General features: G+C 43.4%; 1 protein-coding gene across 7 annotated transcripts in view; it reads right to left on the bottom strand.

Annotated features, from left to right (window-relative positions):
* The window catches only part of NF1 (neurofibromin 1), a 233,138-nt gene extending 208,405 nt beyond the window's left edge, over window positions 1–24,733 (bottom strand). For 2 of the 7 annotated variants that reach the window (XR_009759857.1, XM_061605006.1), the window contains exons 1-6: window positions 24,255–24,733; window positions 13,137–13,280; window positions 11,129–11,212; window positions 6,584–6,774; window positions 3,313–3,419; window positions 456–523 (exon numbers count right to left, since the gene is read on the bottom strand). Coding sequence is in view for 5 of the 7 variants with exons in the window: in XM_061605006.1 (XP_061460990.1) it covers window positions 456–523; window positions 3,313–3,419; window positions 6,584–6,774; window positions 11,129–11,212; window positions 13,137–13,280; window positions 24,255–24,314 (654 nt within the window). In the remaining 2 variants the exon portion in view is untranslated. The remainder of the gene's footprint in view (window positions 1–455; window positions 524–3,312; window positions 3,420–6,583; window positions 6,775–11,128; window positions 11,213–13,136; window positions 13,281–24,254) is intronic. The other 5 variants (XR_009759856.1, XM_061605003.1, XM_061605007.1 and 2 more) reach the window with 4 other exon arrangements.
* Window positions 24,734–25,045: the final 312 nt, after the last annotated feature.

Genomic DNA, 25,045 nt, shown 5'->3' with positions numbered 1-25,045 from the left:
ACTGCTGCCCAGGAAATCAAAGTCCAAGAAGTCCTTGGCCTGATCCAGCAGGGCTCTTCTTACGTTCTTCTGAGAAGCACAAAACAAAGGGTCTTGGATATCTTCGCATGATCAACACTTGGCCCTCCCCCTCTGGGAGAAAAAGTGGTAGGCATGCACTCCAGTATCCACCCCCCAAACCCCCCCCACAAAAACAACTATGAACAGACTCCTGTGATAGGGGATGGCAGACCACCTGCGTTGCACACAGAAGGTCCCAGGTTCAGTCCCCCAGCATCTACACATAAGGCTGGGAGAGACCACTGCTTGAAACCCTGGCGTACGCAATACTGGGCTAGACAGGCCACGGGTCTGACTTGGTGTAAGGCAGCTTCCTATGTGATGGGAGATTGCACTTCTCTGCCAAAGCTCCTGCAGAGACAGCCTGAGGAATCGCAAAGAAGGAAGAAACTTGCCTTTTCGAGACTGTTGATCACTGCCAGTTGTGCTACTTTCTTGAGGGCTTTGAATTTAAACGCTGTCTCTGTGAAAACAAAGAATGTCATTCACACAACAAGAAGGATGACAGCAATGCCACAAAACTGCCCTAGCATTTCCCAAACAGTCACTCAAGGAGCAATTTTTGCATCATGCCCCCTATTTTTATACTGTCAAGTAATAACCTGATTTAGTAGAAGAGCCTACAGTATTTTGTCATTCTTCTGGCTGCATGGTTCATGTTCACCCATAAAGATCTTCTGGAGAGATTCCTTCACATCCCTCCAATCTCTGAAATGCATTTGGCTGGATTGGGGGGGGCTTCTTTGTGGTAGTGCCTCTGCTATGGGACTGATATCCTCAGGAGAGCCTCACAGCTTCCCCCTGTGATGGCCTTCCATCGCTATGTGAATGCTTTTCTTTTTTGGTAAACATGTACAGTCTTTAAAATCTGATCAGTTTTTAATTTATCTTGTATATTAGCCTGAACCTGCTCTATCTACTGTTTTATTCCTTTGTGTAGAAGCCATACATATGTTGGGTATGTCTGAGTTTAAGCTGCTGTTTATAAGTGAGCGGCTCTTCCATTCAGGGCTGGCCAACCCTGCCTCCTTGTGACAAAAGGTATGAAAGATCTTGCTGCCTGGGATTGTGCTGCTACACTGGATGAAGAAGCCCCTTGCCAAATGGAATATGTCACCTGGCACAGGGATGGTGCTCAGCTGCCGCCGTTTCTGATATGTTTGAATTATTATGGGTTTATATTGAACCGTTTTTACCTTATTTATATGCTACAGTGTTCTTTGATGCAATTATACTGATAGAAATGTCTGCTGCTTTTTAATGCTGTTATTAGTGTCAGTGACAAAGGCCCACAGACTGGAAGCATTCCATATACATCCCAATTCCAAAGAAAGGAGATCCCACGGAATTCAGTAACTATCGAACTATTGTCTTAATATCCCATGCAAGTAAAGTAATGCTCAAGATTCTACAACAAAGGCTTTTACCATATATGGAATGAGAAGTGCCAGATGTCCAAGCTGTATTTAGGAAGGGAAGAGGTACCAGAGATCGTATCACAAACATACGTTCGATTATGGAACGAACCAAGGAATTTCAGAAGGAAATCACCGATTACAGCAAAGCCTTTGATTGTGTAGATCATGAAAAACTATGGAATGCTTTAAAAGAAATGGGGGTGCCACAGCATCTGATTGTTCTGATGTGCAACCTATACTCTGGACAAAAGGCTACTGTAAGGACAGAATATGGAGAAACCGATTGGTTCCCAATCGGAAAGGGTATGAGACAGATGTATTTTATCACCCTATTTCTTTAATCTATATGCACAACATATTATTCAGAAAACGGGATTAAACCAAGATGAAGTAGGTGTGAATACCATACTCCTAGCAGAAACCAGTAATGATTTGAAATGAATGCTGATGAAAGTTAAAGAGGAAAGCACAAAAGCAGGACTATAGCTGAACGTCAAGAAGGCTAAAGTAATGACAACAGAAGAATTATGTAACTTTAAACTTGACAATGAGGACTTTGAACTTGTCAAGGATTATCAATACCTTGGCACAGTCATTAACCAAAATGGAGACAATAAAGAAATCAGAAGGCAGCTAGGACTGGGGAGGGCAGCTGCGAGAGAACTAGAAAAGGTCCTCAAATGCAAAGATGTATCACTGAACACTAAACTCAGGATCATTCAGACCATGGTATTCCCGATCTCTATGTATGGGTGTTAAAGCTGGACAGTGGAAAAAAGCAGATAGAGAAAAATCAACTTATTTGAAATGTGGTGTTGGAGGACAGCTTTGCGGATATCATGGACTGCGAAAAAGACAAATAACTGGGTGTTAGAACAAATTAAACCAGAACTATCATTAGAAGCTAAAATGATGAAACTGAGGTTATCATATTTAGACACATAATGAGAAGACAAGATTCCCTAGAAAAGACAATAATGCTGAAAAAAACAGAAGGGAGTAGAAAAAGAGGAAGGCCAAACAGGAGATGGATTGATTCCATAAAGGAAGTCATAGACCTGAACTTACAAGATCTGAACAGGGTGGTTTATAACAGATACTATTGGAGGCCGCTGGTTCATAGGGTTGCCATAAGTCGTAATCGACTTGAAGGGATAAAACAACAACAGTTAAGTGTCAGCAGCTTTGAGCTTAACATTGGTGCTGGAAAAGCGGGATACAAATATCAAATCAATATCCAAGTTAGCCTTTATCAAGATAATTGCCAAAAGCATTTCACAAATGTTAAGGGGGAAATGCTATATAAATACTATTATTTAGAACAGAGAAGCCAGGGAACACATAACCATCAGCTCTTTAAGGGACCACCTTTGGCCAGAGAAAACTTCTGAAGCAGCTCCATCCCCACCTTCCCTGGAGCTACATAAGAGCTGTGGGCCCTAAGAATGGCAGAAGCCAGGGAGACCAGGCCAGGGTGCCAGTGCCAATCACTCCTGGAATAGGCCTGAGAATATTTTGCTTGTGTGAATATTTTGAATTGTAAGCCACCTTGGTGCCTTGGCAGAAAGGCAGTATAGAAATGTAGTAGCAGTTGTAGTAGTGGTAGTAATGAAATGTTTATTTAAACCATTTCACTGCATAGATCGCATTTCAATAAACCACAAACAGCATCTGGAAAATGTATGTGCATGGGCACTTCACAGTCAAGCTATTTCAAATAAGAACCGCAGCGCCCTGCTCTTATGTAAGACCCTTTGATTTCAACAAGATATCTTTTCAGATAAGCGAGGACAGAATCACAGCTCTAACCAGGATCAAGAGATTCACCGCTCACCTTGTAGGATACGCTTCAGTTTAGCACAGTCCACGCTGATATACTGTAAGAGTTCAATGTCGTGAACATCAGCATTGTCTTCAGAGCACACTGTCAATTCCTGCAATCTGGAAAAGCAAACAACTTCTCAAAAGGAAGGATGCGCTTTTAATATAATGGAGGAGAGGGGAGAATATAAAGTGATGATGTACTCAGGAATATAAAGACCATTTGGGACAGCCCTTTAAACTAGAACTTGTCAAACACACACAGGAACACAACCATGTTTGGGGTTTTAACGATTTAGAACTTGCAGAGATCCAACATTGCCTTTTCATGCAACTTCACAGTATCAAGTTCCACACTGATGACTAATTTTATTTCTCTAGCTGTTTCATAGTATTTATATGCCACCTGATAACAAGAGATAAAGCCATTTAAAATTATTATTTTATTCATTTATATCCTGCCTCTTTCCCAGAACTGGGACTCCAGGCGGCTTAAAAAATTAAAACAAATACAGCTAAAAACATCTAAGTAAAACATACAGAAAGTTATAATTAAAACATAATTAAACTATCTATAGAATTAAAACCACTTAAAACATAGCGATTAAAAAACACAAAATAAAAATCAGTCAAACAGCACCCTATTAACAGCCCTTGTACCCAGTTCCCAAAAACCTGTTGGAATAAAAAACTCTTCATTTTCCAACAGAAGGACAAAAGGGAGGGAGCAAGTCTAACCTCCCTAGGAATTCCAGAGCTTGGGGGCTGCCACTGAGAAGGTCCTCTCCTGTGTTCCCATCGGACGTGCCTGTGAAGGTGGTGGGACAGAGACAGGCCTCCCCAATGATCTCAGAGTTCGGACATAGGAAGACATGGTCCTTCAGATATTCATCCAAAACTGATGAAGATTCTACAATGCTATTTCTGTTTTTCCATACGAAATTGACATGAGCAAGTGAAGATGATAAATGCACCAGCGATCTATGAAGGAAGAGCAGGCATGCCATGCTCCTCCACCACAGATACTGCATAATGGGAGAAAGTTGCTGGCTACACGCTTGAATCCTGTCACCTCCCCTGCCTCTTTTTAAGGTGCAAGAATAATGCAAATGAGGCCTCCACATGTACTGCTTACATCACACATTAACATTACATGTAAAGGAGAGTACATACCGTCTCTCTCCACCATGCAAAAAAGATCACCATGAAGTGCCTGAAATAAGCTTCCATTTTATGAGGCAGGGGAGGGGGCAGCAGGACAAAAACAGTATAGTTTAAGTATGAGTTTTTAATTGTTTTACTGTAATTTAAGATTGCCCTGGGACCTCTAGGTGAAGGGTGGGAGATATGTGCTAATGGTGGTGGTGGTGATGGTGGTGGTGGTGGTAGTAGCAGTAGTAGTAACAATCTCCAAATTGTGTCATTAATTTTCCTGTTTTTTACCCCTCTATTTTGTAATACATGTGCAGGAGAAGTCCATGCTCATGTAAAGTCCTTTGCAATCTGCTGGAGGACTTCATATGAACATAGATCTGAGCTGATCATGTGGCTATTCACAGCTTTGCAGCCTATTGCATCACAAGAACAAACGCTGGAGTCTTACACCAACCTCCCTTGCCTTGACCCTCATGAATTTCGATTAGCCAGAAAAGGAAGTTTTCTACGTGCACCTCACAGATCCTTCGCCCACCCACACCACTTCCTAGGCAACTCAGCACATCAGCCCACATGCAGCTAATAACTAAATCATGTGTCCGTGGCAAGTAGAGAAACTGCTTTGCTCAATCCCAGATCTATAGATGTGTGTGCCTGACATGATATATCACTTCCAGCATCAAATGCCAAGGGAACTCTTCATTTCATCTATGTGGAGAAAGACTTAACAACTCTGGCTTCATGGGAATGTGCCAGAAATCCAAAAGCATGGGGGACAGGACCAGCATCACTTAACTGCCAGTATACTGACCCCCACCCCACCTCATGGGGACAAGCAACAAATGGCCATATGATTGATTTTTTTGCAGCCTACATTAAAACTGAAAACATCATTTGAAACCATTTTTCTCTCTCATGACCCTTCCCCTCTCAGGTCCATACAGCCAAGAACAGGAAATATGAGCCAACCAATACTGAAGTTATTTCAAGGAGAGGTTTTTATTTAATTGTCTCCAACTATTTCCCATAAAGGAAATGCAGTGTCTCCTGTTCTGTATGCAACTACTCTCCATCAAGCCATTTAGCAAAAGAAGAAAACCCACATCCTCTGAAGCCAGATGCCAAGAATAACTCCTTGAAACAGAGGTTATTAAAAGGCCCTTAAAGTTTAGCCAAGGTACCTTTTAACAGTGGAACCTTCTACCTGCTCTCGAGAGACTGATGTTTCCCCTATGCTCTCAACTGGTGGATCCAAAATGGACAAAGGTGGAATGTAGAAATCTGCCTTATATGAGGTCACATTATTTGCCCAACTAGCCCAGTACTGTCCCCTCTGACTGGCAGCAGCTCTTGAGGGTCTTCAGCAAAGACCCTTTTAACTGTTGCGCTGGGGACCATACCAAGCTACCGTGAAGATCTGGTCCCTTCCCCTAGGAAAAACTCCTACTATGGAAATGTCTATGGCCACATCCGGACCTCACATTCAAAGCATTATCATACGACTTTAAGCAGCCATGGTCTCCCCCAAAGAATCCTGGGAATGGTAGTTTGTTTAGGGTGGTGAGAGTTGTTAGGAGACTCCTATTCCCCTCCCAGAGCTACAATTCCCAGAGTGGTTAGCTCTGGGAACTGTAGCTCTGGGAGGGGAATAGGAGTTTCCTAAAACTCTTAGTACAGTTACCAAATGACAGCTCCCAGGATTCTTTGGGGGAAGCCATAACTGTTTATAAAGTGGTATCATTGTGTTTTAAACGTATGGTGCAGATGTGACCTATGTCTCCTGTTTCTTTGGTTTCCAATTCTTTTAGTCTGGCTTCATACAAATCCTTTTACATGAATGAATGTTAACATACACCTGCATTCAGAGATGACATAACACCCCACAAGGAGAAGGAAGGGGTAAAACTAGACTACTAGGTCAGAGGAGATTTGAATCTTCATAAGCTGCAGACGTTTATAGAGGATTTTAATTGGTTTTGGAAGCTCAATCAACCACACTACGATTTTAAACTTCCCCAATCTGTACTAATATTTATCTCTCGATCTAGGCTGAGTCAGAAAATTCCAACGAGATTTCAAATGAACCTTCTAGGAACTACAGGGAAGCAACATCTTTCACATACGCTAACCTGGTGGAGATGCGGCTGAAGACGGCATTAAAGTTGTTGCAGCTGAGAGAAAAGAGAACTCCAGAGGCAGAATTGCGAAGCTCCGCTGCATGCTGATTCCCTTCGCGGTAGGTGTGGATGAAGTGGCAGATCTCCGGCAACAACTGCTTAACCAGCATCGTCTCATCGAGCCTCATAGAGTCCTTTGGTTGCTATGAGGAAAGCATGTATGTGATAGCCTGAAGCATTTTCACAGTTCTGTTCCCCCATTGTTAGTAACCCAGGAAATGTGCAACGCTCACAAGCTATCAGAGTATTTCCAAACAAGATGTGCATGTTTGAACTCATGAGGCATATCCAGCCAGGCTATGGGTAAATGCTATGGGTGGTATCAACGCTAGCCCTACTCAGGTAAGGCCCACTGAAATTAATGAGCTTACCTTAGGTATGTCCATTATCAATGGGTCTACTCTGAGCAAGACTTAACTGGACACCACCCAGTGTATCGGCTAGCCACATCAGTCACAATAACGTACTGCAGGGTCTTATATTGACCCTCTTAATGTCGCTGGGGAAAAGGTTGCTTTGATCCTCTGGTTGTGTACCAGTCCATTGCAGAAGCATCTCCCTATATCTTTCTCCTTAACCACACACAGTACCTGAAGGATTGCCTCTTTCTTCATGAACCTGCATCTGAAGCCCTTCTCTGGGTGCCCCTCCCTACGTCTGGGATTAGGTGGGCTGCAACCAGGGTAAAAGGTCTTTTGAATAGTAGCGCTCCCAAGAGCAGAACACCCTCCCCAGGGCTTTTCACCCACTGCTTACTCTGGTAGGTTCAGATGACAGAGTAAAGATTTTTCAATTTGCTTTAGCGCTGCTTGTTAAGCAGGTTTAATGTATTCCACCAGTTCTAATGGTCTTGACGTATCTTTATTGTTCTGTGGTTTCATATTTATCTGTGGTAAAACTATGAAACTTTAAAGAGGCACTCTCCAGGATCACCTTGTCAACAGGGCCTTAGGCTGCATACACACCATACATTTAAAGCACATTACTGCCCCCAACGAATCCAGCAAACTGTAGCTCCTACTGGGAGGAAGGGCGGAATATAAATAAAATAATAAATAAATAAAATAATTGTTAAGGGTACTGTGAACTGTCATTCTGCGAGGGATCAATGACAGTTCCCAATATTCTTTGAAGGAAAGAATATGATTTCAGTGTGCTTTAAATGTATGGTGTATACGCAGCCTTCCTGTGAGGAAGGATTCTTCCTCAGATCGAGGCACAGGCAAGTAGCCTGAACAGCCCTTTAAAAATACCTCTGCAGCAGTAGCAGTCATTCATAGACAGCCGGCTAGCCTCAGCAGGCGGGCAGAGGCTGTAGACTGGGAGGGGGGGGGAGAAGAGACATGACACCTGAGGCAAAAGGCTCACCTTGCCTAATGGGTGGACTCTGCACATGGTCCACAGAAGGGGAGCTGAGTGCTGGATCCTATGCTCTTCTGCAGCAGTTCTCAAACTCTTTTTCCCCATGGACCACTTGAAAATTAGATGTCCTTCACAAACCACTTAATGATTTTTTTTCTGCTTTGTGTGGCAATCGTAATGCACCAGGCTAGATGCTAGATGAATTTTAATTGTATTTTATTGCTTCTTTTATTTCTTATATTGTATTACAATCTGCATTCCACAGAATTCAGACTGTAGTATAATAAAATGCTTCTCTTTTATTGCATTTTATTGTATTACCATTTGAATTCTATGGAACGCAAATTGTAATTGTAAAAATACAATATAAGAAATAGAAGAAGCAATAAAAATACAACTAAAAATCAACATGACTATTTAATGCGGACATGCTGCAGACCACTGGAATGAAGCTCATGGATCACTGGTGGTCCCACGGACCAGAGTTTGGGACGCCCCTGCTCTTTTTTTTTCAGAGAATGACAGGAACACACTGCAGTTCTCATGACTGCATTTATAGATTGTCTGTAAGTATGTTTATACAGGTGTCAAATGACAAACCATGAACCATTCTGCCTGCAATGGCTTGGAAAGCAATCTTATAAAACCAGCATGGGGAATCACAAGCAGCTTACGGATGATCTCATTACACTAAGCTTGGAACTGTGTTAAGGTAGCCCTCAGGAATGAACACAGACTCTTTAAATTTCACTTGAGTTCAAGTTTGGCTTTAGAGTTTTGCAGAAGGAGCTAAACTGCTAACTGCATTCCCAAGGTAGTAAAAAAAGTGAGGGGAGCAGATAGCCTCCAAGAACAGAGTTAAGTGAAAAGAGGACTGCTTTTCTAGAAGCCTCAGGACAGCATTCCCACTGGAAGTTTAGACAAAGTTAACTAATGTAAACGAGGAAGCAGCTGCAAAAGTCAACTTGAGCAACAGGAGAAAGCTTCATTATCTTTGTACAGAACTAAGCCAAATCTAAATAAAGCCACAAAGGCAAATGAGCTCTCAGGTTGACTTAAGATATTAAGACTTTTACAGTTTACAAGTTAAAATTCTACAGATGTAAAACTTCTTTCTTGCACTGGCTGAGCCACAAGCCAACAAAGAAGTTTTTCTTTTTCTTTTTCACGCTTTGGCATGTAAGGCTGTGTCAAAACCCACTTACAATATTTGGATCAAAGCAAACCAAAATCTGTACATTTGCTTTTCAATGTAATTTTCCTTTCCAAAATTATTCACGGTAAACAAAAACCAACACACACAGGAATTAGTCATTTTAAAAGTGTATCCATTTCTGGATGCATTCAGCAAAGAGGCAAACATCAGTAATCAGCTTCAGGGCTCTCTAATGTGCAAAATTGCTACCCCAAAAAAGATACTAGGCTACCGGCTGGAAACTGTCAGCTATGAGTTTACAAAAATCTCCCTGATTGCCTGGAGGCCTCCTCTGTTTTACTTTAATTAAATCTATTTCATATAAAAGTCAAAATATAAAGCAGTAAAACATACAGTCCATATAAAAGCTGCCTTTCTGTAAAGTAAGATCCATTTACTTAGACAGAATATTACACTCTATATGGGTTTTAACAATTTGAATTGGTCATAACCCAGTGACAAAGAGTTATTTATAAAAACTTCTGGGCTCAGTATTTCACTAACAAGTTCAAGTGCATTTGGAGGCTGCTTCCTAGTCACATACCATACTTTTTACAAGTCTGACATATCCTCAGGACACTTACCCAAAGTATTTCCACATCACAAAAATTTACTGTGAAGGAAATGGACTCTGCCAATGTGGAATGTTTGTATCAGCCTTGCTTTTATACAGATCGTTTTGAATTATTATTATTATTACATTTCCATTTATTGACAACTTACTATCAGAAAGATCTCAAAGCAGTTGACAACAGAATTCACAAAGTACAATAAAACATATCAAATTTACAAAGCAAACTACATGAATAATATTCATATACATAAACACAATAAAAAGTGTTACATTGCAGTATAACATAATAGTCACCCACATAACACATACTCATACAACCACTCACCATCCATTCCATACAGCCACTACCAGCATTCACTACCTCTAACATATCAACCACCCACTGATACATCAGCCATCCACTCTCAGCAATGTTACAACCCACAGACAAAGAATCACTACCAAGCATACACATGTGAAAGACTCTCCCCATCTCTGAAGCGCTAAGGGACTCATGCTCCACACCCACAGAATACTCCTCTCCCACTCTCACATTAGAGGGGCCCAGTTCTATACCAGAGCAGGCTCTCACCCTGGGGGGGTATACAGCTACTTCTGTCCACTCACACCCAACTATATAATCACAATTTACATGGTACTACACAACTTTAACCCCTGATAAATAACCATATAGCTTCTCTGGTGCTGGGAATGAAAATCCCCCCCCAAAACTTTTTTCCTATAGCCTGTGATCTGTAGGGCAGGCAGGCAGAAGCTACATCTGGTCAGGGTTTTTTTGTTTTGTTTTCAAGTCATATTCAAGGTGGAATCTAAAGAAGGCAGCCACACAACGGCCAGCCTGGAGAGTTTACAAATGGGTGAAGCCCAACACAAGTTTCTATCTCTAGGGACTATGTATAAAAAGGGGAAGAGGATTGCATTTATCTCCTGTTTCATCTGCTCCCTTGCTTCATTGATGGGTTAAGCTGGTGTTTCTGAAACTTTCCTATGAAAACCTTTTTCTGAGTACTCTCTTTAGTAAACTTTAATCTAATTTTCATTAAAGCTTGTGGTCTTTGTTTATACATTATCCAGGTCCACACTACTTTCCAGTTGTCCTTGGGGAGACACAAGGGAAGCTTTTGGGCTAATTGGTGATTGGCAGCTTTACAGAAAAATAATCCAATCATCTGATGGCAGCAAGTCCTTAAGCAGGGAGGGTGGGCAGACAGAGGTGAGTATTCCATTGTGGCTGGATCTCCCTCCCCATCATAGCACAAGACCCAGGGTAGCTGGGATGCCCTCACACATATTTACAGTTTCCTTGATGAACAGGCTGTCCAAATAAAATTTGCGAAGGCAGCTGATGGTTAAGCACGCTACTCACCCCAGCAAGACATTTTTCCAGTGTATCCAAAATTATCAGCTGAGAATGATACAAGTTCTTTTCAGCAGTTTCTGAAAATATCCTCTAGGGGGGAAAAAACACACACACACAGGAAACCGATTTAGTACTCATTATGAAAAGGGACTTGCTTCCCATCACCCCATGCAATGACATGCCTCCTTCCCAGCTGAGCATCAGGAGACTGGCAAATGTTTTCATTTCCTGAGAGTCTCATCAAGATCTGAAGCCCTCAGGGTTAATTTATTTATCTGAGACATTAGTATATTGCCCATCAACCACGTTCTCTCAGCAGTTAACAAACTTGGAACCAGAAAATACAAAATAAAACCAAACACTTACAAGCAGTATACAAAACATGAAAATCTGCACAAAACTCAGCATTAAAAAAGTACAAAGCAAATATATTCAACTTAAAAGATGCCTAAAAACTAGGAAGGAGAGATGCAATGAGTGCTAAAGGTCTAAAATGCACTAAAAAGATATACCGTAATTAGAAGGCCTTGGAAAATTAAAAGTTCTTCACCTGTCACCAAAAGTACCATAAGTTAGGGGCCAGACAAGCTTCTCTGGGCACTGCATTCCACAACCAGGGTGCTAGCACCTAAAAGACCTCCTCCCCTGTGGCCAAACACCTCCACTCATCAAATGGGAGAACCCTGATTAGAGTTGCACAGCATAATTTGCGGAAGGCCCAGAAAACAAGGGAATCTGAGCAGGATTTCATTGTTTGGGTACTTGTTCCTCTCTGTGCCTTCTAGAACTTTGTTCTCTTTCCTGTCCTGTCCCAGTCACATTCTCCGCACAACCATTATGCAAACTTTACAGTGTGAGCACAGAATTTAGATTACTTTGGGGATGGAACCTTGACTTTTGGTTGACAACATCAGCCAAAGTCATAACATTTGGGAAACACATAAATGGGAAGGCATCAAGAGTAGACTAGAAAACACAATGATCCCTAGACTACAGTTAAAAAACAAAGGGCCTGACCCTCAAAGTTAGAACTGGACAGTGAATGGGGGGGGGGAGAGGAAATGGGATGGCAAGCAAGCATCTGCTTCCTAGGGGGTCCCTCCTGCAAAAGCAACATAATGCAAAGCTTTGAGCTACAGATCTGATGAAAGAAAGGGTCTAACTCCCACTGGATTGAAGATCAAATATGAAAAATGTCAGAGGCCAAGTTACTCTGGCCCCACCATGTTTCACCAAGCCCCTTAAATGCATGCCATGATTTACTTGCCCCTTCACACAGGCACATCACTGTGCTTAGCCTTTTGCCCACACACAAAAGCCACCGCGATCTGCTACTGAACCAAGAAGTTTCCAATTAAGCATAATTTTCTCTTTTGTCCCAACTGGAAAACTATGGTTGCCAGCTTCAGAACAAGATAGAATATGAAAACAGCTTCAAACCATGGTTTTAAAACCTGGCTTGTTCCAAACATAATGAGAACATGTGGTTAAATAGAGGCCTCCTGTTTTAATCACAGCTCACACAAAGGTGTTCCATGCTTGTGCATATCTCAGCCAAGATACGATCGTCCAAACTGGGCCAATGTCCCACTACATTGTATGTACTATATACAGGAAGGGCAATAACTCAATGGTAGAGCATCTGCTTTCCCAGGTTTAATCCCTGGTATCTCCAGGTAGGACTGGGGGAGACTCCTTATCTGAAATGCTGGAGTGTCGCTGCCAGTCAGTGACAATACAGAGCTAAATGGACCAACAGTTTGACTTTGTATAGGGCAGCCTCTGATGATTTGTCCAGATTACACATAAGACAGATTTGACGTAATCTGATCTTGTCTTAAAGAAGCTTGTTATTTCAGACTGGGGAGGTCATGGATTTTTCATCAACAGCATCGCAGACAGGAAACAAAAGTATCAGGGAACCACTGGCATCCAATTTCAAACCTAAAGTTCCTTCATCTCCCTCTTTTCCCACCTCCAATAAGCCTACTAAGGGCAAGAGAACAACACTTACCATATTGTTAACATTTTTTAAGATATTAGTGAGGCCACTGATAACCAGGGAAAACTTGTATTTGGAAATATTGATGAGACATTCCTTGTTATGTTCTGTGCTGACTTTGGTGTGAGTATTCTGTTGGGTAACTCTGATTGGAAGCTGCAGGGAAAAGAAAATCAGTAAGCATTCACCTGGAAGAAAACTTAACAGTGCTACAGTGTGTTCATAGAATCAAAGAACAGTAGAGTTGGAAGGGGCCTATAAGGCCATCAAGTCCAGCCCCCTGCTCAATCCAGGAATCCAACTTAAAGCATCCCTGACAGGTAGCTGTCCAGCTGCCTCTTGAATGCCTCCAGTGCTGGAGAGCCCACCACCTCCCTAAGTAATTAGTTCCATTGCTCTAACAGTTGAGAAATTTTTCCTGATGTTCAGCTGAAATCTGGCTTCCTGTAACTTGAGCCTGTTATTCTGTGTCTGGGATGATCGAGAAGAGATCCTGGCCCTCCACTGTGTGACAACCTTTCATGTACTTGAAGAGTGCTATCATATCTCCCCTTAGGCTTCTCTTCTCAAGGCTAAACATGCCCAGCTCTTTCAGTCTCTTCTCATAGGGCTCATACCTTGAAAGGTTTTTTTTTCTTTAACTTTTCCAGCACAGCTCTTTGGGTAAGCCAAACATCAGCATGTTAACAGTTTTCAGCACCTATTTCCCCCTCCCTTTCTATTTAAACAAGCGAACATATATGCTCATCTTCAGATGCAACACTAAACCATGGTTCAGCACAATATGAACAAGCCTTAATTCCTACTGGGCTTGCATGCTCTTCTGCTCCCCTCTCCTCGTCCCATGCAACAGGTCCCAAATTTCTCCTCCTGACAGCATGGAGAAGAGAGGGTGCAAGTCAGGGAATAGGCTTAGCTCATTCACATAGTGCTAAACAACAGTAAAGTGCTGCATCTGAACATGGCCACTGGGATTTCCTATCTGAAAATATTCAAAATAAACAGATTTCCAGCAAAGCTGTAAATTTGTTTGATTCTAACATTAAAACAAAATGAACAGTGCTGTCTTATGCATTTCTACTCAGAAATAAGCCCCACTGAGTTCAAAGGGCCTTATTCCCAAGTAAATTTTACAAAAGATTGCAGTCTAACAGTGCTTTACTGAAACCTCCCACCACCACAAAATGTTAATTCAATGACTTTGGGCTCTTGGAAAAACTTCTAACATATTATGCGGCTTGTAAAATTAAACTGTTGTTTACTAACAAGCTTCTTCATTTTAACTTGTGATAGCAAAAGCAGCACAATTCTCTCCACAGTTGGGAGAAAGTCTGGGGGTTCCTGAGCTGCTTTGTCTCAACCAGGCAGTGGCCAGACTCAGAGAGGGAGGGGCAGGATCTTGGCAATCACAATGTCTGGCTTGGGTGCTGTAATGTTCCTAGGGGCCCTTGCAAGGGCCTGTTCCCTGATTCTTCCCCAAGCCAGGTCTCTCAGCCACTCTACTAAGACCTCTCGCCTAGACACTGGCGGCCACTACCCACTGAATTGTTATTTTATTTATTTTTATTATTGCATTTATATCCCACCTTTCCTCTAAGGAGCTCAAGGTGGCATATATATTCTCCCCCGTCCATTTTACTTTCACAACAACCTTGTGTGGTAGGTTAGGCTAAGAATCAGTGACTGGCCAGGGCCACCCATGAGTTTTATGACTCAGTGGGGCTGAGAGTCTCACTTTGCACAAAGGGTCTGCCTCCTCAACCGCCAAGACACAGACCGTTAAACATAAACCTATGTTTAATTAAAGGTTATAACATTCAGAACAGGTGATGTGTCATATACACTTCTTTTAGGGAAAGCCCATAAGGGGCTTTAGCTTCCCTCGCTTCCTTCCCTCAGTCCTTAGAGTCTCTCCCTCTTAACCGTCCATTCCCAATGGGTTCTCTGCTCCCTGCCATCTACGGTGTATTCCCCACAACATTCCCATTCCACTCCCCTACTGTCACCCACTTTTCCATGTTCCCTTCTGTTATGGGTACCAAGGTGGACCTGTTTTAAAAATGTCAAATAAACATGCTAAGGAACTTCGGAAGTAACCATTTACGGGGGGGGGGGGAGTTAGATCTATAGACCTCAATGAGTCTTACTTCTGAGTCAACATATTGTACAGAATTGTGCTGTACGTCAGATCAAAACTAAATTAGGGGCCTGGAAAGTTTTTTGGACTCAAAACTTTTCCTGAAAGCCTTCAACACTGGCCTTTGCTTGAGACTTGGGAGATTCACTAACAGTCAGATTTGACAATATCCGGTCTGATTCAGGGCAAGGCACATATTCAACCTTTTCAGACCCTAGGCCCACCTTGAACTCCACCCTGAAAAATAGGATGCTTTTTAAAAAAAACCACATCCATGCGCATCTTTCTCCTCCCCTCCTCTCAGGGAACAGTCTGAAAGCACATGGAGCAGTTCTTCTGGGGAAGCTAATCTGATTTTACTCTTGACAGTTGCCTGGATGGGAGACCACCTGGAATCATATCTAAGCTGCTCTGAGTTCACCACAGGAACTCATTTTAGTAATTTATGTTATAAACACACTGAAGAAAGCAATTCATTTTCTCTCTCCCCCTCCCCTCCACTGCTTACTTGTAATTTGAGAGAAGTTCTAAAGAAAATGGAAATGGTGGCATTTTAAGGTTCCCAACTGTTCCTTTGTCATTACCTGCCCCACACCAGACATCACATATGGTGCTAGGAGTGGGGCAGGCAAGCATGGCCTGGGGAAAACAGCCCTGTAGGCCAAATTAGGCCTTCTACCTGGGCTAATTTGGTCTGCACACTGGAGATTTCCCACAGCTGCCCCAGGCATGCTGCCCAGGGTTGATGGCAGCTATAGGTTAAAACACCTGGAGGGCACTAGATCTATCAAAAACACAAAGATAACATAGAATTTAGGAACTCCAGACCATCAGAAATAAGCTTTTCTTTTTTTAAGTTATACTTTCAACATTTTACAAAATTGTACAAATACAGACACTACACAGATCATATTATACAGACATTATATAAATAGATATAAGCTCCAGGCAAACTTCTCTGGGGAGGCTGCCTCACAATCGGGTTGCCACTACTGAAAAGGCCATCCCCTGATGGTTCGAGATACTCATAGCACAACCCCTAGAGAAGATCTTAAGGCTTGGGTAAATACACAAGGAAGAAGATGGTATTTCAGGTAACCTGGTCCCAAGTCGTTTACACCCTAAAAGGCGAAAACCGTTAGAAACAGACAGAGTCAGTTCAGTGACAAAGCATCGCCATCGTATGGTCAAGCCACCCAGTCCCAGCTAATAATCTTGTGCCCCTTTTCTGGATCAACTGCAGCTTCCAGAATGTTTTTCAAGGCAGCCCAACACACAAGGAGCTGCTAGAATCTAAACCAGGAATGGGGAACCTCAAGCTCAGGGGCCAAATGCAGCTCTCTAGGCCTCTCTATCTGGACCTCAGGAATCTCCCCAGATAACACACCCTCCTGAGCCACACCCCTCACCAATGATTTTGCCAGGCTGGCATGTGTCCTTGAACCCCAATAGTCTCTTGTCTGGATGGAGGACAGAAAGGAGTGTGAAAGTGTGATTAGAAACTAACCTACTGTACGAAGACAACGTATGTATTTGTTGCTCCACCCACTTTTGTCTCTGGCTCTCCCAACACTGGCTTAAGGTCCCCAGAACACTGACTAGAGCAGCCTTTCCCAACTAGTGGCCACCAGATGTTGCTGGACCACAATACCCATATTTCCTGACCATTGGCAATGCTGGCTGAGGCTGATGGGAGTTGTGGTCCAACAACATCTGGTGGCCCACTAGTTGGGAAAGGCTGGACTAGAAGGAAAGGCAGCCCTCAGGCTGAAAAAAGCTCCCCACCTGGGGTCTAATTGGAAAGAAAATGGGTGCGCTCTCCCTAACAGGCTTCCTAACCTATTTAGCCATTGGGAAGGATGGGTTACAGAAGGAGAGTTGTGTTTAGACATCAACAAGGAAGATTCAGCACCTGTTTCGAGTACCAGTTTTTACGAACAGGACACAGAAACGCTGTCCTCAGAGCCTGCAGAACACAGCCAAGAAGGGTCCATGAAGTCCAGCATCATTTCAACAGCTACATAGGAAGCCCACAAGGAAGGCACGAAGGCAACAGACCTCTCCTTTGGTGCGACTACTAGATGCTATCTTGCCAAAATACGACCAAGAGGCCTCCTCAACACACCCAGCCATTTCAGGGCAAAGAAAAGCATCTGACCAACTTTGGGGCATAAAATGTACACATGTTTAAAGCTGCTAGCTAGCTAGGAGAAGCACTCTGGGGTGTCTTGGAGAGATCCTACATAAAGTGTGGGCCATTCATCATGTTAAGGGAAAGCGTCCCAGAACTGCAGCAACGCTGAGGGTGGGAAGCTGACATCGAAGGAGTATAGGCTACCCTCCTCCCTCCCTTGTCCTTTCTACACAGGGCAGACAGCGATTTTCCACCTGCATTCCGAAATGGTATGTCTCAGGAGAGCTGTATCATATGCCTTTTATAAACAAGTAGCTCAGCTCTGATTTTTTAAGAGTTCAAAACCCAACAATTCAAAGTGTCCTTAACTCGAGAAAGGGCAGTCACTTTTTTTTTCCTTCCTAGGATATGAACATTTTCACAACTATCCTAATCTTTAAAAAAAAAATCTGGAAGCTAGTAATCTCCAGAAGTAAACTGTCCCCTTGACCACGAATGGTCATTCACATTAGACCTGTTTGGACATTAATCCCCCACCCATGTGCAGCAAGATGAGGAACGGCCACCAGGATTGCACATCTCCTTCCATGCACAAAAAGACATCTAAACAGGGTGTTGATCCCCCTGCAGTTCAGTCATTACTTTTTATGTGCAAAGAACTAGGCAAACGTGCAAGTCCAGAAGTATTCCTGCTCTCACTGTGTTTTGGGAATGGTGAGTCACATCTGAACATCTGTGCACTCGGAAGTGGGGAAGGTGGTCACAGCCTGTTTCTGTGCACATGTGGCACTGAACTATACTTTACATTATGGTCTCCCGCCCACCCAAATGGTGGTTGTTTTGTTAAAGGAAAAACATTTATGGGAGGCTCAGATCTTCAGGGGGGAACTGGGGGAGAGAAAGAGAAAAGGAGGGATTAACCTTTTCCTTGCCAGGTGTAGTCCACTCAAAATTCACATGTGACATAGTTTCAGCTAGTTTGAGATGCAGAAGAGGAGTTTGAGCAACTGTTCCCTACCCTAATGCAACATGCAAATGTTTGAAATCTTCTTCCCCCAGCTTCTGCATCCAGAAAGGGAGTCAGGTCCCCATATTCAAGATGCAGGTGGGTGGGGAGAGAGAAGCCTCATACTCCAATGTAAGATCACCCAGTTATAATAATCACCAAGGTGTTCCATTGAAATGCATCTTAAAGACTTAAGTGGCCCAATTAGGACATCATGTAAACCATAATTTAGCACAGCCTTCCCAATCCAGGTGCGTTCCACACTACAACTCCCAACAGTGCCAGCCAGCATGACCATGCCACACCAAGACACAGCTTTGAAGCTGGCTTGTTTTAAAGAAGCCAACATAGGTTCACATTAACCACAGTTTGTCAGATCAGGTGACACAACAAGCTGTGGTTGAACAAAAATGGAAGTGAAAGCTTCTGAGCTCCTCCTCAAGGCTGCACGGATCACTTTTGTCATGCTAGATCATCGCTGAAATGCAGATGTTACAATGCGAGATACCCAGACAGGAGCCAACTGTTGCCAGATGCATTTCACCGTGAAATTATAACCAATGAATAACTTTGAGTTACATCTCACCACTTGTTTTCTGTAAGCTACTGCACAAGCATTAGGCAAAAAGTTTTTACCAACGTTTAGTCAGACATACAACTGACAGGATTCTCTGTGAACTGCATCAGTTCAAACTCTAGAGTCTGGAGCTCCCAACAAGCAGCCCAGATAAGACTTGAAATGACTCCACAAATCCAAGATATTAATCCTGCCCCATGAACACTAGACACTTTGTTTCAAGCTGTGTCCATAAATTCTTCAAAAGGTCACAGACCAATCGCTTCCCTCATGCGTCATTTACCAGTCAGTTGGTTCACAAGCAATGCTTAACGGTGGAACAAAACCTTGTAAAAAATCAACTTTTATTTTTGATTGAAGTCAACAGCTCTTCAAAAAATAAGCATTGTACACAAAGTGGGGATGGTTAAATAGCAAAAATGTGATGCAATTATTCTCCTCTGCTTTCTTGTTGAAACCTCTGAACGCCGGAGACTATCAACAGGATGGCTGTAAGGAATCACTTATGTAATCAGCACCTTCAATTATCACCAGTCGCAATCTTAGTAGTGTATTGGAGAAGTTTCAACACATTCACTGTACACCTCTGCTACCACTTAATTTCCATAGCTGCTATTCTCTGAGATATGAGCATGCATATAGGGCTGAATGAAGTATATGGAGCTGCACCTGTTTTTGTCTTTTTGTCTGCTTTCTCCATGAAGACCACCTAGCCAGACAGATAGATTAAGAAATAAAGATGCTTCTCAGCAAAGCACTCAGTCCAGGTCAGTGTACTTTGCAAGGAACCAGAGCCATGAAAATTAGTTCATCTGTATTTATTATATTTATGCCATGTTTCTCTCGCCTTTTCTCAAGACAACTAGCATCCACACAAACCCCAAGAAATGCTTATTTAATTTTTTTTAAAATCTGAAGGGGAGACATTTGCACAACACTTCCTAGAAATGGCATTGGACTATACTCCAAATTTGTTGAAGTACTTCCAAAAACTCTGAAATTTAGAAATTTAATCTGAAATATACCTAGGCCCACAATACACTGACTACCAAAAGAGTCCCAAAGGAAGGGGGAGTCGAGTACTGTACCCCCCCCACAGTTAAGGCCAGTGAGAAAGCTAGAATTTTGGCAAACATATCACCACAGTTACCCTGATTATTAGAGAGTTTCAAAAACTGGGTATTTGTATACCTGACAGTCGAAACTTGGGAGTGTAATGTTTACCTCACAAGAAGAGGCAGCTCTCAAGCCTCACATGAGATAGAATGCTGGGCTCAGAAAGTCCCATTGGGTTGTATCCCATGTCAGTCCTACTCCTAGAGGACCCACTGAAATTAATGATGATCAACGTAGGTCTATAAATTTCAGAGGGTCTGCTCCAAATAGAATTTGGTTGAGTGCAACCCATTGCCTCTACTCCACGTTCAGATTTCTGATTTGGGGAAGCAGGGACAGAGCACTTCTAAAGGCAGCCAGGAGCCATCATCTACACTCGCATAACGCACGCTTCATTTAACAGTGCATTTAGGACAAAGGGGGAAAGCAGCAACTCAAGACTACTTCCCAGATGAGCAGCCACTAAGCAGATGGAAAGGTACAAACAAGGACAGTTGCCAATTCCTGCTTGTTCGATAAACAAACAAATCTGTACCTCCTCTCTGACCCACCAATGGGTATGGATCAGGCTGGCAGAACACAAACAGGGCCTTTTCAGTGGTGGTCCCTCACCTATGGAACTTACCTCCCCCAGGAGTTACGTTTTGGAGAAAACCCTCCCTCAAGAGATTTCTTTTCAATCCACCTTTGGTTAGGTACAGGAGTCATTTTAAACTTGCTTTTCTCCTTGTTAATCTGATGGTGCAGGCTGGCTGTAATTATACTATATGGTAACAAGAGGGGGAAAGAAACTAATATATAAGTTTTATCAAGAGATATCATATTCTTCTGTCAATAGTAGCAGCCTAAAGACATTCATAGAAGTCCGTTAAAATCAAATGAATTTACTTCCAAGTAAGCAATTCAAGTAAAAGCAAGCTTTGATCCTAGTAAGACAGTAATGTTCAACTTTTTTTTATTTTTTGAAAGCAAGTCACATCTTTTACAGACCTCTTGGACAGCTTTGGATGAAAAGTAGCTAACAAATGTCTTAATAAAATACTTTTACTAGCATGAGAAATTAGCTCATCATTAGCAAACTTCATTCTTTCAAAGCAGGAAATAATTCTTTCAATCCTACAGGTAGTATAACAGCTATAGGAAAGTGCTTGAACAGCTTAAGCCCATAACTCCTAATGAGTTCACCAACTCAATTCCACAAATCTTAAGGTATTTCACACACAAACAATAAGAAACAGAACACCTCTAAAATGTACTAAAATTTAACTTATTCAGCACAACCTGTTTCAGCATTGGGACCTGTACTTTTCAACTGGTTCATAAAATAATATGAGTTGGGACGGGCAGCAAGATGACCAAGTTTATCAATGATCCCAATTTGTTCAGGTGGTATTCACTGCCCCAAGATGTCATGATGGCCACCAACTTGATGACTTCAAAAGAGGATTAGACAAATTCACTGAGGATCAGGCTATCAATGGCTACTAAGTCATGATGGCAATGCGCTATCCTCCAGGATTAGAAGCTGTATGCTTCTGTTTATCAGCTGCAGGGAGGGAGCTATTGTGCTCATGTCCTGCTTGGAGACTTTCCAGAGGTATCTGCTTAGCCACTGTGAGGATGCTGGAATAGATGTCTCTGTGGCTTGATCCAACAGGGCTCCTCTGATGTTCTTATGTTTGTCAGTAACGCCATTGAAAACAAAGCAAGACTCTATTTTCTGAAAGGCTGTATTACAAATCCAGCGTTGGGCTAAATAAATTACATTCTAGAGATTATCTCCCTTCCCTGCACTGGTGCCTTCTCTCTCATTTATCCGTAACCCCCACACACACACTCACAGACACACACTTGCTTTCTATTATTGGGGGCTAACGATACCGTCCCTTTTTATGTTATCAACAAAAATACATAATTCAGCAGATAAACCAAAGTAATCTGAACACAAGACAACAATAAGCCTATATATGCCATACGGCATGCAAAACCCTTATTTTTTGTGGATGATGTGAAAAATCATATCTATTTTAAGAAATGTCTGCACACAATTATTTAGAATACTTGTAAAATATGGTCTCACACTGCTTCATATACGAGCATGCACAGATACAGTTTCCAAACACTAATATTGCTAACACTCTTATGGACATGACAGACATCAATTTCTACAGAATCTTTACAGTCACTTATTAGAGCAAAATGATAAGAGAATAAATCACACTGCTCTTCAGCTGTCAGAAAACACCAGGGAAAGTGATGAGCCCCATGGGGGAGAGGGATCACAAACACCAATTTTCCCTCTAAAACAGCTCATAAACTTTCAAAGCCCAGACCCAGAAATGCTTGTCACTTCTGCCCAGAAAATCATAAAGCCAAAATTTTTTCCAATGGCTCCCCTTAAAATGAAAGCTTCTTGCATGCCGCTTAATTCTCTCAGGCCCGCTCCAGCCCACAAGTATCAGGTCCTAAGTTGTTCAAAAGCTTCTCCTGATGACACATAAGAGGAATCATCCCTCCCCACTCACAGTTACACCTCCTATTCCCCTGCCACTGAAGTGGACCTTCACTGTACCCAGAAGACCCCTTCAATGACCTGTAGTATCTCCACCTGTTGCTTTCAATTCCATCCCAAAACCATCAATCATCTTTTTTTCCATACACAAGGGCCTCCATTCGCACAGAGAAAGGATGAAGCTTGACCACATCCGTAGCTAGTCTTCATCCCACAGGGCTCCCAGTTCCCCCATCTGACAGGAGAATAGTTGCAGTGAGCCCAAGCTGCTTCCCCTGGTCTTGCCCCCCAAAGGCCTTTTACAAACCCCAGAATTATACCTTATACAACCACAAAGATTGAGCCCAATTTCTTCTATACATTTCTCTTGAAAGAATCCCCAAAGGAGCCATTCCTCAACTATCCACTAGCAAGGTCTCCCATTGCGATATCACAAGGGTAACATCCCCAGTGATGTGGGGTGGACAATTTTACAGTGCTTTATTTTTTCACAGGAAATGTTCTGTTCCATATGTTCTTTAGTAACAACAAATGGATGTCAGTTGCAAACACAATATTAGGCAAGCTTGACACTTTGAAAACATTTAGCTTTGTTTACTCAATACAAGTAAAACATACACATTAAATTAGATCATTCTCTATGACATCAGAAAATTTTCTGATGCAAATTACCCTATGGAAATCAGGACAATTTCTGGAAAATTTTCTGGACAACCCACAATCCTTCTTCCTACAAAAGGTATAAGCTGGATTGCATCCAGATACCCCATTCAAGGAAGATCTGTCTTCCATGTCTCTCTTGCCTTAAAAACACACCGTCCAGCCTCATGGAGTGGAACCCAACTGGTCCAGCTACTACCATCCATCTCATGCCATTTCTAAAGGAAAGAAATCCAGCACATCCTTAGGGAAGCCCAGCACACTCCATCCCACAAGATCAACAAAAAGCATTGTGGCACCTTGAAGACTGGCAGATTTACTGTGGCAGAAGCTTTCACAGACTATAGGTCACTTTGTCATAAGCACAGTGGCCACTAGTCCATGAAAGCTTCCTCCACAACAGATCTGTAATGCTACATCCACACCATACATTTAAAGCATCTCCCCCGCCCTTTTAAATCAATTTGGGTATTTAGCGTTTCCTAAATCTGTACGAGACGTTTCCATGTCTCCCCCCCCAAAACTGATTAAAAGGTGTGAGCAGGCTCCCATCCCCTCTCCCCAAACAAGGCCTCGCAAGAGAGTGAAGAAGACACAATTTGCTTCACAAGGCAGGGCACCCCAATTCCTTCATCCTTTCCCCCAGAAACGGAAGCCCCTCTCTCCCTGCCCCCAATAAGGCAAGAATCCTCGCGCATCCTTAGGAAAGGCTCCGTGGAGTACCTCAGTTAAGGCATCCTCCAGCAGCTTGGCATCCTCGGCCAGCCTTCAGCTCCCGAAGCGTGAGGGGGAAAGAATCCCCTTCCCTATCCCCCCTCATAAAAGACCCTCAAAATATGTACATATTTTTCGTCCCTGCTTGGTACCACACACCCCTTCCTTCCTTCCCCACCGACTCCCCACAAGGGCCTTCAAGCCCTTCCCTCAGAAGGGCCACCCACCCTTATCACGTCCCCTTCCCGCATCCTGCAGCCCACGGGTCCGTTACCTGCTCGTCGAAGCGGTTCACCACGGCCTGCACCCACTCCACCGGCTTGTGGGCCGCCATGTCCCGAGGGTCTCGACGCCCCCTTCCTCCTCCTCCTCTTCCTCCTCCTCCTCGGCTCGACCCAGCCGCCGAGCTCTCAGCTCCCCTCCTCCTCCTCAGCCATCAGAGCCTACAGGCCACCATGACACCACACCGGAAGCGGGGGGGCGAGTTCGCCCCAACACCAGCCCCGGCCGCCAGGAGAGAGAGAGAGAAGTGGGGGGAGCGACAAGTGGGGGAGAGAGCGAGGAGGAGGAGGAGGAGGAAGGAAGACAAGGAGCATGCGCTACGGGTTAGGCGTCAGGGGGAGGGAGCGCGGGCCGCAGCGCATGCGCGCAGAGAGCAACGCACGCTCGGGAACTAAAGGGCTGCTACACACATGGGGAGGGTGGGAGGAAGCTGATGTATACACACATGGCGCGTGCGCAACAGGATCGGTCGGAGGAGGAGGAGGATTGGAGGAGGGAGACGCGCGCCCCAACGCATGCGCTCGAGGGGCACGGGACATCAAGGGGCCTCTGCAGTGCGCATGGGCAGGGAAGGGGGAGGTAGCGCATGCTAATATGAGCCGGGTCAGCGCGGAAGCGTGCGGGAGGGCGGGGCAGAAGACCATCCGGATAGAGACACTACGCACGCGCATGGCGGAGGAGGCAGAGGGGAAGTGGATGGCCAAAAAAAAAAAAGAGGAACAGCGCACGCGCAAGAGTGAGAAAGCGCTGTGCTGTTTTAGGTATGCTAGAGGAGGGTCAGTA

The sequence above is a fragment of the Rhineura floridana genome, chromosome 21 (genome assembly GCF_030035675.1).
Source record: "Rhineura floridana isolate rRhiFlo1 chromosome 21, rRhiFlo1.hap2, whole genome shotgun sequence".
NCBI classification, from domain to species: domain Eukaryota; kingdom Metazoa; phylum Chordata; class Lepidosauria; order Squamata; family Rhineuridae; genus Rhineura; species Rhineura floridana.
The sequence above is the reverse complement of the archived record's forward strand: the minus strand, read 5'-3'. Positions and strand labels throughout refer to the sequence as shown.